A 14,767-nucleotide genomic window follows, 5' to 3' on the forward strand; every position below is an offset into this window, starting at 1 on the left:
GCTTTGGAGAGTTTTCAAAACTAATGGCCTGGGGCAAATGGGTTAACAGGGTAGAAATCTAAACAACCCATGCAACCATTCACAAGATGGGCATACAGTGGATACATTTAGCAACAGTGTGCTATTTTAACAAGAAAACATGGCACAAATTATGAATTTTGATCTGTTGAATCAGAAAAACCAACGTGGAAGCACATGTCTATCTCTTTGTTCTATAAAACCAGTGAAAGGCAATTTGATGGAAGTAATGTGCACTTTTCCAGCTGTGCATACATTTGCTGGCATCCATGAGAAGGAAGTCCGTTCCAGTGATCATCCCTGCTATATGTGAAAGAAAGGCCATTTCATTTACAAAGATGAGTGTAGAATGTCATTCACATGGAAAAACCTTTTACACTACATTTTATCAATATTACATTTTTATTTATAACCTGATACAAATGAGCATAACCTAGAAAGCACTTTTTTTGTGATTATATGTAGTTTAGAGCAGTAGTCAATCTGCAATTTGTTATGCACGGTTTTATGGAGTGGCACACCAGAAGACTCTACATTACCGACGTATTAGATAAAAAGGAAACAGAATAAAGAAAACACATGCTTTGTGTGTAGATATGGCATACACATCCACAATGACTTCGCTCATCATGAAGTAATTGAAAAGATAAGAGAGATAATGATTAGCAGTGAGGTGGTGATAGAATATCTGCTCAGATGAAAATCAAATCCCAGGCTGATTCTTGCAATGAGAACATGAGCTTTGAGATATGCAGAAAACAAGCCAAACGAATATCAATGTGGAGCCTCTCTAATAAGCACTATAAGAAAACCAAACAGCAAGCCAAATGTTTAGTGAAATTCACAGACATTACTCAGCCTTCGAAGATGTGATAATTAGCTAAAAATAGGCACAACACACAATGTGATTTCTTACATACATTAGACTATAATATTTAATGTTTTAGGTAAAAAAAAAATCCATCAAAATAGTTTCATGTTGCTCAACGTCTTTCAAACATTGACTGAGCTTGTCTGTTACTTATGGCACTAAGTGTGACATGAGCACAGGAACTACATGATTGTCAATCCCAACACTTGTACTGCATTGAGCAGCAAACCCAGCAAAAGGTTAATAGTTCATGTATTTCACATATAGAACTCTTAATAAACTGACATTGAACAGAGATAATACAGCATTCAATCTACCTGTAAGTGTTTAAATATAAAATAAACCCATGGAGTAACTATAAAGCCATTTCTAGGAGTAGGAGGACAGATCCAGTTGTTTATCTCATCAGTTTATTTTCACCTCAGGTTCACTTTAATAAAGGAAAATAGAGTATAAAACTCAATCTGAGTATTATGTACCTGGAGAGTGTGAATTCTCTGTGTGACCAGATGGGCAGAGCCCTGGAGACCATATTGGTGTGCCCGAAGGCAACTGAGTGCAGCTGGATAATCCAACGTGAGGTACAGGTATGAAGGACAAACGGATGGTCAGAGTGTTGCCAAGATCAAAGCCAGGATATCAGTTCATAAACCCCTCTGTCTGACACATTGGCCTCAATTCACTAAGCTTATCTCCTGTCTTTAATAATGTTTCTATAGTTATCACCATGGTGATGAGGCATGTATCATTCAGGAAACATTTTACCTCAGGCAAACCTAAAGTTAACTCTTCTGGCTTTAAGTTAACTCTTCAATCCTTAAAATAACTCCAGGCTGTTAATTAACTGCGTATGAAAATAACTACAGGGCAGGTAGCATAACTACAGAGGAGGTAACTTAAGGAATGGAGAGATAAGATAACTCTCTCACTGTGTGGTGGTACGTTTTCTCTTGCCTTATTATCTCCAGTATGATCTTAGTGAATTGAGGTCAATATGTGCTGGAAGTCCATGAAGTCGAAAAATCTCATGAAAAAAGATTTTAGCCATTTCTGGAGCAGAAGGCAACTGTTTCATAGGAACAAAATGAGCAATTTTATAAAACCACCCATACAACAGTGTGATAAAGTCTGTCAACATATATGTGTCCAATGTACTTCTGGACTAGGCAGAGGGACCAAAGGACCAGAAGGTTTCCTCCTAAGAGTTTTATTCTGGACACACAGAGAGCAGGCAGAAACGTAATAATTAAAGTACTGTTTTAAAGAAGGACACCAGTAACTGCAGGGTATGAATTCAAAAGTCCAGCGGAAGCCCTGGTCAACCGCCAGCTAGGAATTATGTCCCAGGACAAGATATATTAACATAAGGACTTAGGAACAAAAGTCTTACCTGGGGGTACTTGATTTACATGGACTGGGGCAGCAAGCACAGTTTGAGATGGATCGATAATGTGTGCAGGTGCTGATTCAAGAACCTCATTGTCAAAGGACCGAGACAGAGCATCTGCTTTGGTGTTCTTACCAGAAGCACTTTGCTGGGAGCTCTAACTTCAAGAGAAAAGGGTTGAGTTATGTCAGGATGCTGTAGGATAGGTGCAGCTGAAAAAGCTTCCTTTAAACAAGTAAAGGCCTGTATAGTTTCAGGTGACCAAGTCTTGCAGCTGTTTCCCTTTTTGGTGAAAGCTGTAAGAGGAGCCACAATATTCAAGGAATCCTTGATACATTGGCGATAATAGTTGGTGATACCCAGAAAAAGCTGGAGGGGTTTCAATCCATGGGGCTGAGGCCAATTGAGAACAGTAGACACCTTGACAGGATTTATAGTGAGTTCCAGAGCTGTGACAATACATCCCAAAAAAGAAATCTCAGATTGCTCAAAAATACATTTCTCCAGTTTAGCGTATAGACCGTTTTCTCTGAGTCGCTGGAGAACAGACCCAATAAGTTGTCAATGTGACTGAAGATCCACAGAATAGATAAGAATATAATCTAGGTAATTAACTACACCTTGGTATAAAATGTTCGGAAGATATAATTTACGATGTTTTGGAATCCAATTTAGTGGTCTTAACCCCTTGAAAACGGTCATACAGTTCTTATATTACGGTAAATGCAGGGATATTTCTGCTTCGCAGTGATTTTTTAGGCCACGATAGTCAAAGTCTCAAAGATCCATCTTTCCTAGTAACAAGGAAGATTTTCCCTGATGTAGTCAGACATTGCTTGGGTCTCAAGTAAAGACAAAAGATATACATGACCTTGAGGAGGATAAGATCCGGGCAACAAGTTAATGGGGAGGCAGGACCTCAGCCTGCCTCTTGCTGAAAACATCTGAAAAGTCAGAGTATGGCTCGGGGAGACCAGGTAGAGGTGAGGCTTTTACAGTGCAGAGGTGTCGAGGAGATATTACTCGATAGATACAATGCTTGAGACCGTAAGAACTCCAAGTCAGAATATCCCCAGTAAGTCAGTCCACCATAGGTGCACGGGTTCGGAGCCAGGGTGAGCCCAGTAAGATGGGGTTCACAGACATTGGAAGCACGTAAACAGACAAATTCATGGAGGGGGGTACAGTGACAGTCTGGATACATTCAGGAATGACGGTGCCATTGATGACAGAGACAAAAAGGGGGTTTTGCAGAGGTACTACTGGCATTTTATATCAGGAGACAACTGATTGTTCAATAAGAATACCAGCAGCCCCGAATCAAGAAAAGCATTAGTCCAAAATATGTCTTTATGCTAAATGGACACATGGTAAGTAATATTCCTGGGAGGAGAGGAAGGTTTACTGCCTACGGAACCCTCTCCCTGTTGCCCTAGGCCCTGGAGTTTGAGTGGCCAGCCCTTCTGCAATACAGACACTGACCTTTAGCCACACGAGAAGTCCTTTCCTCCTGGGACAGCTTTGTGCAGTCAAACAACATAGGTTCCTCCACAGGGACAATAGGATGCTGAACGTTGGGAGCCAGTTGAACAGAATGCTGGGCCTAAAACGGCGCTCCGGTGCTCTTTCTTGGAGACGAAGGTCGATTTTAATGCAGAAGGAAATCAGGTCTTTCAAAGAGGCAGGAAGATCGTGAACCGCAAGTTCCTCTAGCAGCATTATACTACATTGGTGTTAGTTTACCATTCTCATATATGTATAGTTGTATACTGTATGTGTCTTTCCAATTCCTGCACAGGGTTATTACTCTAGTTATGATAAGAGCACTAATGATAAATATTTTGATAGGCAATCTTTGCCTTCAGTAAATATTGAATAATTTTGCATTTAACAGTGGCTTGGTAGTTTATGTTTCTGTGCAATAACACAGGGTGCTGCTTTAGATATTCTAGTACTATATGTTACTATGTTTATCTCATCAAGTCATGTGTCACTTTAGGTAAGATTAAGGCAATAATGGTATAGTTTGGAGTGGATTTTAAAGTTGGTTTAAGTATACTGACTTTTTCAGCACAGCCATTCCCATCATGTTGAGCAGTAATTTGTCCCTTGTTCCCAACTGACACCGGACTATAGAAAAGAAAGTTCTCCCACCCACATATATTCCAAAATGCTTAATGATGGAGCAAAGATAGGAGCATAAGTTTCCTTTTTAATTCATCAAACTGTAGATACACTCAAATAACCTATTTTAGAGAGTCATTTGAACACTTCTCTCACTTGTTCTTGGGCAAAAACAGGAGGACATCATCTGCAAATAGAGCTTGCTATATTATTAAACCACTTATCTGTATTCCATTATTTGGCTTTGTAAGCATCTCACTAGTGGGTCAAGGCTATTTTAAACAACAATGGTGATAATGGGCACCCCTGCCTGATGCCTTTTTCTAAGGGAAACTTGTGTGTAAATTTGGTCTGCGGGTGGACAATACATTGCAGAGATCAGTGTCCTAATTGCTCCTTGAAAATTATTTTTTTCCCATAACTGCTTTCAGCCAATTCTAATTAACGTTACTGAATGCTTTTCCAGAAATTGTCTGCTTTTATATCTGTCACATATTGTTCCTGATGTAACCACTGCTGTAGCTATCTAGTTATCCTTGTGCCATTCCTTGGTAACACTTTCCATACCCTTATAATCCCTTGCTTGGTGGGGTCTACATCAGACAATTTTCTTTATCATTTGGGCCCTAGAGGCGCAGCTTATGAATGAAATTTCCAGGTGTATAACATTGTCAGAAAGTGGTGCAGATAACGGCGTAAGGGCACTATAGCGGCTCTCCCTGCATCTAAAAATAATTTCTGTCTAATGAGGCTGTGGGTGACAAGCCCACTAACTGCTGCCATTTTGCAGAGACCACAAACTCATGTTGCAGAGACCAGGGTACTACAGAGCCATGTTACAAAGACCAAGTGACCACAAGACTATGCTACATACAAACTGAGTGGCTACAGAGCCATATTACAGAGTAGCCTCTTTCATGCACAGCTAAGCAGTAGAGCAACGTCACAGTTTCTGGTTCCCATCTGATTGGATACTGAACTCCTTCTTCACTGTGCCTGTGATGTAATGCCATCTACAAAGTACACATGGGTGTTCAATGTTTGGTTAGGAGGCGTAAAGTTGCTTTATTAAAGAGCATGAACAAAATGATGGTGGGGCATCAATTTGTATCATAAATAAATCTGAGCACATATACACTTTACTTAAAAGATAATGATTACTATTTCTCAGGCTTACCCCAAAACAGATTTCCCTGTTTCCTCTGGTTTACGTACAGTAAATGGGCTTGGATCAATGCCAACATTTTTTGGCATAAAGTCTCTGTAAAAAAAAAAAAAGGTATAAAACAACTTCATTTTCATACACTGCTGTTGCTGTGCAATACTGGCACTTGGTGTTTACAATAAATAAAGGCTGTTTTGTCAGCTGTTCAGATATACCTTGCTGAATTGGCCATCGACAAGCAAAAAGTGTCATCAAAACTGCTCAGCTCATAAGGTCGAAAAAACTCTATGTAGATGTTGATTTCCTCGTCACACTTGTTGAATTTTTTTATTGTCATCTTCTTTAGGTTTTCAGGATTGGGTACTGTAAGAAAAAATACTAAAATACTTATTTTATAACAAAAATACATTTCAGCATTGTCAAACAGTCCTCCACACCTCCTGCAAAGGCCCTTCGGCAGGCAAGGGGGCAGATTTATTAGCCACTAACGGGCTGCAACAGCGCAAGTTAATGCCCTTGCGCACAAAATTCAAATTACAGGCACTTAATTGTACTTTGCGCATGCTACGCGCGCTATTAGCAATGTAGCCTGGGCTCCACAGCAATGGCCATTCCTTTCTACTGCCAAGCGATAGTTACGTATCGCCACCGCAATACGGCCATCGATATGGAGAGCATGCTACGCTGCCAGTAGTGCGCGTAGTGTGCACAAAGTACAATTAAGTGTGGGTAGTTTAAATTGCGTGCACAAAGACATTAACTTGTGCCCTATGGAATGATGATGGGAGCTCCTGTATCCTTCTGAAGATACACATTGGCCTTGCCCCCCATGGAGCACAGTATTACAGGTCTGGGCAGCTGAGAGACATATCAGAAGGCTCTAAGTAGTTTGCAGCCTAACCACGAGTATAAAGCCGGGGGGGGGGGGGGGGGGAGTGGACGACGACTTAAAATGGGACCTGTGAATGCAGCGTCTCAAGTGGGGCAATACTGCTGTCTTGCAAGTAGGGTGGGGGCACAGTGGAGGATTCGGGGTTGTACTGCGGACCTCTATACTTGCACGATTTGTAGTTCAGGATGCCAAGCAGGCCTGTTCAGAGCCCTGTACTGGTGTGATCTGTCCTGAAAGAGGCCTGGGGACTTGGCTGGTGTGGCTGCAAGAACCTGGCTGGGTTTTTTGTATGGTTGCTGAGGGGCTCTGCCAATTCCTCACAGACTATAAAGCAGCCCAGTAGTGGTGTATAATGGAGACGGCCGTCTTGGACACACCCACTGCAGAAGAAATTACTTTAAAGTGAGTCTCTCAAATAATTTTTAAATTGTCAATTAAAAAGGACAACCAAAGAAATTATATGTACATAGATTTTAATTTGTGTAAAAAAAAAATGTAAGGTTCCATAAAAGATACATGCCTCATACAGAAAGCACAGCAACAACTTCCTGAAAATTAACACAAAAGCATATTAGCTGCTATGCGTTACTCACATTCAATAACAGAAGAAAGATTAAGACATATGCACCTTTAAAAAAAAGAAATGTATTTTCTCCTAACTTTTAATGAATGATTGCGGCTATTCGCTATAGCCACAATTATTCCTTTTTAAACAAGTGTGTACAGGGTGGCAGACAGTATCTTTCAATTGTAGATACATTCTACATCCAGGAACACAGCAGAGGACTTTTTTTTGGACATTGGGAAAGATTTATTAATAGTTTCTGAAATACAAATCTAAGGAGGTTTCTAGAAATCATGCAGAACTGTCTCAGATGTTTTAAGAAGGTTACATTTCCTTCTAAAACTGTTCTAAAGCAGAAGATAGGCAGGATTCTCAGAATAGGGGCAGTCTATGAGAGAATCCCGAGCAAGGTAAGATGTATTGTGGCAGCTTTTAAGGGAATATCCGAGCTCATAAAAAAAAAAATCAACTTAACCGGGGCTTCCTCCAGCCCTTTGCAGCCGACATGCCCCCTGCTGCAGCTCCGCATTCAGCCACCGGCCCAGGGTCCCCGCCGGTGCAGAGGCCTGCGCAGTACAATTCAAACAACATGGACTTGATTGACAGCGGCGCTCACGCAGGCGCAGTAGGACACGACCTTGGATGGACTTGATGATGTGGTTCTTCTATATCATAATATACATAGCTGATGTCTGGAATTTACTAGTAAGAGCTGTAACTGACAGCTGTGAAAGAGAACTTTAACTAATTAATGTGGGGAATAAAACAACACATACAGTACAAGCTGACAGTTTAATTCCCCAGTGTGGCAGCTTTGCATGGGTTTTAGAAGTCGTGTCAACCACTTCTTATTTCAGAATTTGCACTTGTTTTGCACTGTGCCACCAGTACAACATTTCCGGAAATTCATGCAAAACTAGTGCATGAGTCTTCTTATTTTGGAAGTATAGAATTTACTCTCAGAATCCATGCAGGTTGCAATTGGGCTTAAATGGGTAGGAAATAGGAATAAAAAACGTAATTGCTTTGATAAGTCTGCCCCATAGATTCTATGTCCTGGAATGGTAAGTGGTTAAGTTATATTTAGAAAAACTTCCTCGTCATTTGGTGTCATTGTGGTTTTGGGTCCTCCACACGTCTTCCTGTCAGAGATTCCCCCAGTTTTGGAGTCCCCTTTCATAGTGAAGGAGACTGTACTCACTGGCCCATTGACTTTCTTTGCAATTTCATTGTAGGAAAAACCTGCACTTTTAAGTGCTATTAATAGTTTGTCTCTTTACCACTGTTAATTGTCTTTTTCTTGCCATATTTATAGCAACACACTATTTTCTACAGTACAATACTAGTCAAATAATGTTCAAGAAGGTATGGAACCACAGTGCATTCTAACACTGCTTTTATGCAGGCAGAGGGGTTGTAAGTAATCAGGAAAATTTGGGACACCTGTAGAGATTGGCAACATTAATTTTTCAAGTGTCTGCACAGGTGCAGAATGGTCCCAGCCATGGGAACATGATGGGGTGCACGTGCAGCTTGGGCGTGCATGCGCAGAAGAGGACATCTGGCCCTGAATGACTGCTATACTGGCGGCTACCACAGCAGAACGGAGCAGTCGGGAAGGCTAGCGAGGGAGCCCACAAACCTCATTGGGCTGGAGGAAGCCCCAGTTAAGTATAAATAATGCAGTGTGAACCATCTCAGGTTCACTTAAAGGCTTGATCAGCCTCCATTGCTGCATAACAATTGTAAGTTGTTAAACTATTTCTTGTTCCTTGCGAAGAGCAAATTTTGTATAGTTCTGAAATGTACATTATTTTACAGTTTTGGGTAACCTTACCTTTATTTCTTATTTTTTCCCACTCCCTCCACCAGTTTCACCACTTAACTTTGTACCACTCAAAGCTATGCAATGGACTTGAACTGCTTGTATTTCAATAAAATAGTGGTGTGCTTTAAAACTGTTGACCGGTAATGTAGGTGTAAAAAAGATTCTTGATTTGTTTTTGTTATTTGTAAACCACATTTTTTAGGTTAAAATATCACTCTTTCTGCATAGTTCATAATTTAATAACTATCTATTACTTACTGTATCACTAGAATTGTGCATACCCTTACAGTGACAAAAAGGTGAGCAACTGTTCCTCAAAAAAAGTAAAAAAGGTGTTTTTGATTTTTCATTATAAAGTAGGTCAGTGGCGCTTTTGTATGCCATTTATACTTCTTGTTCACCACTTATATACTATTTGCCTTTTACATCTTCAGAGGAGCTGGTTTTCTTCATTTTACATTTATAAATGTACTGGCTTTTATGTACCTTTCAAGTATCATTTACCAGCAAATGTACCTTTGCTCTCTCTTCTAAGTGTAGCACTTACAATGGAAATTAAAAAAAAAATTAAATGGAAGAAAAACAAACAAACTGCAATTCATGCACAGAAATGTTGTCATTTAAAGGGAATGTCCAAGCAAAATAAAAAAATGTGTTTCACTTACCTGGGGCTTCTACCAGCCCCATGCAGCCATCCTGTGCCCTCGTAGTCTCTCACTGCTGCTCCAGTCCCCCGCTGGCAGCTTTCTGACCTCGGAGGTCGGCGGGACGCATTGCGTACATTTTTACGCGTTCCCGCTAGTGCAGGAACATTAACACATACATTTTTACGCATTAGTGGTTTAATGCGTAAAAATTTACGCATTAAACCAGTAATGCGTAAAAATGTATGTGTTAATGTTCCTGCACTAGCGGGAATGCGTACAAATGTACGCAATGCGTCCCGCCGACCTCCGAGGTCAGAAAGCTGCCAGCGGGGGACTGGAGCAGCAGTGAGAGACGACGAGGGCACAGGATGGCTGCATGGGGCTGGCAGAAGCCCCAGGTAAGTGAAACACATTTTTTTATTTTGCTTGAACCTTCCCTTTAAAATATCTCTAAATTACTCTCCAAAGTAACTTTCTGTTTAAATGGCCCCTGGCGATCCTTAAAATACCTAGGTGTTAATTTTACCCCAAACCCAAAGGTCCTGATGGTCTATAATTTTCTACCTGCTCTTGAAAAAATCCGGCAGGCTTTGCGAGACTGGGACAGACCCCTGTTCTCCTGGTTCTGACGAACAAGTATTACCAAGATGACAATTATGCCGTGTCTACTATATCTCTTCCAAACACTTCCTATATTCTTTTCATCTGCTTATCTCAAGTTAGTAACCCAGACTTTTTCCAGGTTTATATGGAACGGCCATAAACCAAGATTAAAATATAAGATTCAAACCGCCCATAAAGAGCTGGGGGGTATGGCAATACCCAACCCTAGACTTTATCATGCTACGGCAGTTTTAACTAGGGTCATAGATTAGCACAGGCATGCTGGCTGCAAGCGCTGGGTGGGAATGGAGGATGAGATACTGTCTGGTCATCTTGCGTATGCACCTTGGTCGGTCCGCTCACTTAAAGTGACAGACCTGGCCGCTTCCTTAGTGACTCACACCATCAGGACACTTGCTAGATATAGAGATCTTCCTTTTACATCCCCATGGCCTTCGCTGCTCCTTCCCATCCTTGAAAACCTGTCTTTTCCTCAAGGTCTTCACCCCAAGCATTACCTTATTTGGAGGGGGAAAACTCTGGTATACAATACAATACAATAACATTTCTATAGCGCTTTTCTCCCATAGGACTCAAAGCGCTTAGGCTCTCTCAGATTCAGTAATTGGTAGTAGGAGGAAGTATTCACACAACAAAAGTTATATTTCTGCAAATGCCAAACTGAACAGGTGGGTTTTCAGTCTGGATTTAAACACGTCCAGGGATGGAGCTGTCCTGATCTGTTGAGGTAAGGAGTTCCAAAACATAGGAGCATGCATGACAGAAGGCTCTGGGACCAAAAGTTTCCAAGTGGACTTTGGGTATGACTAGATTATTAGAACCTGTGGATCTGAGAATGTGAGGATTGCTATGCAGCTGCAACATATCTTTCATGTATCCAGGGCCCAGATTATTCAGGGATTTAAATGTCAGTAGGCCGATCTTGAATAGGACCCTCCATTCTATAGGTAGCCAGTGAAGGGAGTGCAGGACTGGCGTTATGTGGCGGGGTTGGTTGGTTAGCAGTCTGGCAGCAGTATACTGTATCAGCTGTAGGCGGTATAAGACCTTTTTTGGAAGGTAACTCTGTTACAAGCCCATTATATGATTTTAGGTGGTGATTGGGTCCAGCTCCAGGCATTACAGCATATTTTGGATTCTCCACCCTTGGATGACTGAAGCTGGATCCAGTTTAAGCACTTCCTTCTGTCTCAGGGCTCAAGAGCTAGCTTCAACAGGCCCCTAAACATTTGAACAAACTTGTCAAGGTGAAGGCCAGCTAAAGGGTACTATCTCTCTGATGTACGCTTTGCTGATTTCTTCTGATTCCCCATATGTCTTTTATAAAGATAAGTGGGAACGAGATCTTGACATCACTTTCAGCGATAAACAATGGAATAAGATTTTGGTTTGCTCGCATAAATCATCTACTTCCTCGAGATGTCAGGAAACGGGCTATAAGATCTTTACGAGATGGTATCTGACCCCCTCCTGACTCCATATCATGCTTCCGAATACATCTAATTTGTGTTGGAGGAAAGAGAGAGAAGGTCCGCACTTGTCAGTAGAATATAACCTTTATTAATGGACATATCCAAGACAGCCAAGCCAAGCATCAGATAGCTGACATGTTTCAGACTAACTGTCCTTAATCATAGCTTTGTGTTGGAGATGTGAGCTGGAGCCTGGTACACTGTTACACATTTTTTGGTGATGTGACAAGCTTTCTCAGTATTGCACAGATGTAAGAGACATTATGCATACCTTAACAGATTTCCTTCTCCCTGATTCCTCAGCCTTTTTCCTGCTACACCACAACACCTGGTCTATCGGGAAATATAAAAAAACCCTTAATAGACACTTAGTAAATGCAGCCAGGGCTCTGATTGCCAGACATTGGAAATGTACAGATCCCCCCCCCCCCCCCCCCACACACACACACGATACAGGAGTGGCTCAAGGAAGTAGACTGGGTCAGAACAATGGAAGACCTTACAACAACGATTAAGGGAAGACAGGAACAATTTTGGAAGACATGGTTTAGCTGGTTTGAGTTCCAGCAGTCATCATGCTATAGAACTCTCATTTCTGTACTTATAGCTGTTTGGATGTTTATACGATCATAGGTTCAGTACCTCTGGTGGGATGGGAGTGACTCTTGTTTCTTCTATGTTTCCCTGACTCCTCTTGGATACGTGCCACTGTTTTATCTATCAGGCTATCCTTTTTCTCTTTTTTCTTTTCTGTTGTTTCTTCTTCTTGGTGTTTGTTTTATTTATCTCATTTGGAATCTCATATTCATATGGGTATATATTTAGTCTCAAGTTCCAAATTTTAGATCGCGCTCCACCTCAATTAGTAGATAGAAGATAGGTGAATGTCCCCTTAGGGACCGCACTCACCCGTCCAATATGACCACTGTGAGACTGGTCAAGATAAGTTCTAATATCCTCCTTGTTTGAACTCCTCCGCTGTCGGGTATGCACCGCTTCAGATAGGTGATCCTCCTTTCCAGGCTGTCTCCCCTTCAGGCGGAAGTTTCTCAGTGCACCTCATAAGTTAAAATGTGATCCCATAGCGTAATTCCGTAAAAAGTAAACAATTTTATTGCACTATAAAATACTCACAAGAGTACGAGTGGTAACAGCATTTAGAGTGATTAACGGGCTCTCCCCCGTGCCTCCCAGGTAAGGCCTGAAGGTCCTCACGAAGGAGCCGGAGGACAACCAGGAAGTACGCTAGGACACGAGAACGGGCAGCTAGATCGCGGAGAAACGGCGCTACCTTCAGGCCTCACCAGGGAGGCACGGGGGAGAGCCCGTTAATCACTCTAAATGCTGTTACCACTCGTACTCTTGTGAGTATTTTATAGTGCAATAAAATTGTTTACTTTTTACGGAATTACGCTATGGGATCTCATTTTAACTTATGAGGTGCACTGAGAAACTTCAGCCTGAAGGGGAGACAGCCTGGAAAGGAGGATCACCTATCTGAATCGGCGCATACCCGACAGCGGAGGAGTTCGAACAAGGAGGATATTAGAACTTATCTTGACCAGTCTCACAGTGGTCATATTGGACGGGTGAGTGCGGTCCCTAAGGGGACATTCAACTATCTTCTATCTACTAATTGAGGTGGAGCGCTATCTAAAATTTGGAACTTGTGCAGAAGGGTGCGGCTACACACAACTAGAAGCGCAGACACGCGAGAACTGTTGTTCAGCAATATCCCTACCTTAACAAAGGGAAAGTGGACTATATTGCTTATTGACTTTGTAGCGCCGTTTAAAACACAGACGTATATATTTAGTCTCATTTGACATACTGGTAGTTTTGGGTTTGTAGTAGTGGAGTCACACGGGTTCTCCAAGTCCTCACTATGCTGGCTCAAGGCGCCTTGCTGTATGTTCCCTCTGGGCCCAAGGTTGTCGTTCACTGTGTTTTCGCAATTTATGGAGACCTATTATATTGTCTTTACTATGTTTCTATAATATAAAGTTGTGATCTCCCCATCACAATTTCATTGTCCACTTTATGTCTCCCATTATAATGCGAAACTCAAATCTTAATGCCTGGATTCCTTAGAGCCGCACTGGTTAGCAGCTTCCATTCATTGCCTTGACTTTACAGTAGTTAGGCATTTACTCTCCCCTTTGTGTCACCTGTTATATATGCCAATATGTGATTTTGACTATATGTCACACTATGTGTGTTTGACTGTACCTTTGACTTCCTCGCTGTTATGAAAAAAATTCAAAATAAAAGAATCCTTAAAAAAATGCTCTAAGTTGTGTAAAGTGAACCTTAAGTCTAAAAAAAAAAATGAGTTTTACTCACCTGGGGCTTCCCTCAGCCCCCTGCAGCTGATCGGTGCCCTCGCCGTGTCTCTCCGATCCTCCTGTCCCCGCTGGCGGCTACTTCCAGTTTCACCGACAGGACCCGACAGGCTGGGAACGCGAGTGTTTCTTCACATTCCCAGCCACAATATCGCCCCCTATACTGCTATTGCGGCAAGGAAGGCCGCAATAGCAGCATAGGGGGAGATATTGTGGCTGGGAACGTGAAGAAACACTCGCGTTCCCAGCTTGTCGGGTCCTGACGGCGAAACCGGAAGTAGCCGCCGGCGGGGACAGGAGGATCGGAGAGACACGGCGAGGGCACCGATCAGCTGCAGGGGGCTGAGGGAAGCCCCAGGTGAGTAAAACTCTTTTTTTTTTTTAGACTTAAGTGCCTCTTTAAGGCAGAGGATTAGAGTTTCAGCATGCTATTCAAAACAACAAAAATGGCAGCCTCCATATGCCTCTCATGTACGGATTTTTATGTGATACATTACCTTCATCAAATGGCAGCGGCAGATGCTCCAGGACTCCTGGTGTCCACCAAAATGTATAACTGTGGGCAAAAAAGATAACAATCACAAACACTTTTTAGATACAACAATATGTGAAAGTCAACTTGTAACTATCACTCCAAAAACACAGATCCTAAGAGCATAAGATGTGTGCTGGATAGTTAGGGGATACGGAGTCCCAAGTGACAAAAATGTGTTTTTTGTTTTTTATTTCAGGAATTCAACCTATTATACCTACTTTTCCAGTTAATAGCAGAAGTTCCATGAACACTGATCACTCCTGCAGCAGACCCCCTCTAGAAAGAGATGATGCTGAT

The 14,767-nt window shown here is 41.8% G+C and overlaps 1 protein-coding gene across 4 annotated transcripts in view; it reads right to left on the reverse strand.

Annotated features, from left to right (window-relative positions):
• Positions 1 to 14,767, reverse strand: part of FIG4 (FIG4 phosphoinositide 5-phosphatase) — a 576,719-nt gene that overhangs the window by 206,306 nt on the left and 355,646 nt on the right. For all 4 annotated transcript variants that reach the window (XM_068231289.1, XM_068231287.1, XM_068231288.1 and 1 more), the window contains 3 exons: positions 14,433 to 14,491; positions 5,781 to 5,928; positions 5,578 to 5,661 (listed from right to left, as the gene is read on the reverse strand). In XM_068231289.1, the coding sequence (XP_068087390.1) occupies positions 5,578 to 5,661; positions 5,781 to 5,928; positions 14,433 to 14,491 (291 nt within the window). The remainder of the gene's footprint in view (positions 1 to 5,577; positions 5,662 to 5,780; positions 5,929 to 14,432; positions 14,492 to 14,767) is intronic.

The sequence above is a fragment of the Hyperolius riggenbachi genome, chromosome 4, assembly GCF_040937935.1.
Source record: "Hyperolius riggenbachi isolate aHypRig1 chromosome 4, aHypRig1.pri, whole genome shotgun sequence".
Taxonomy (NCBI): domain Eukaryota; kingdom Metazoa; phylum Chordata; class Amphibia; order Anura; family Hyperoliidae; genus Hyperolius; species Hyperolius riggenbachi.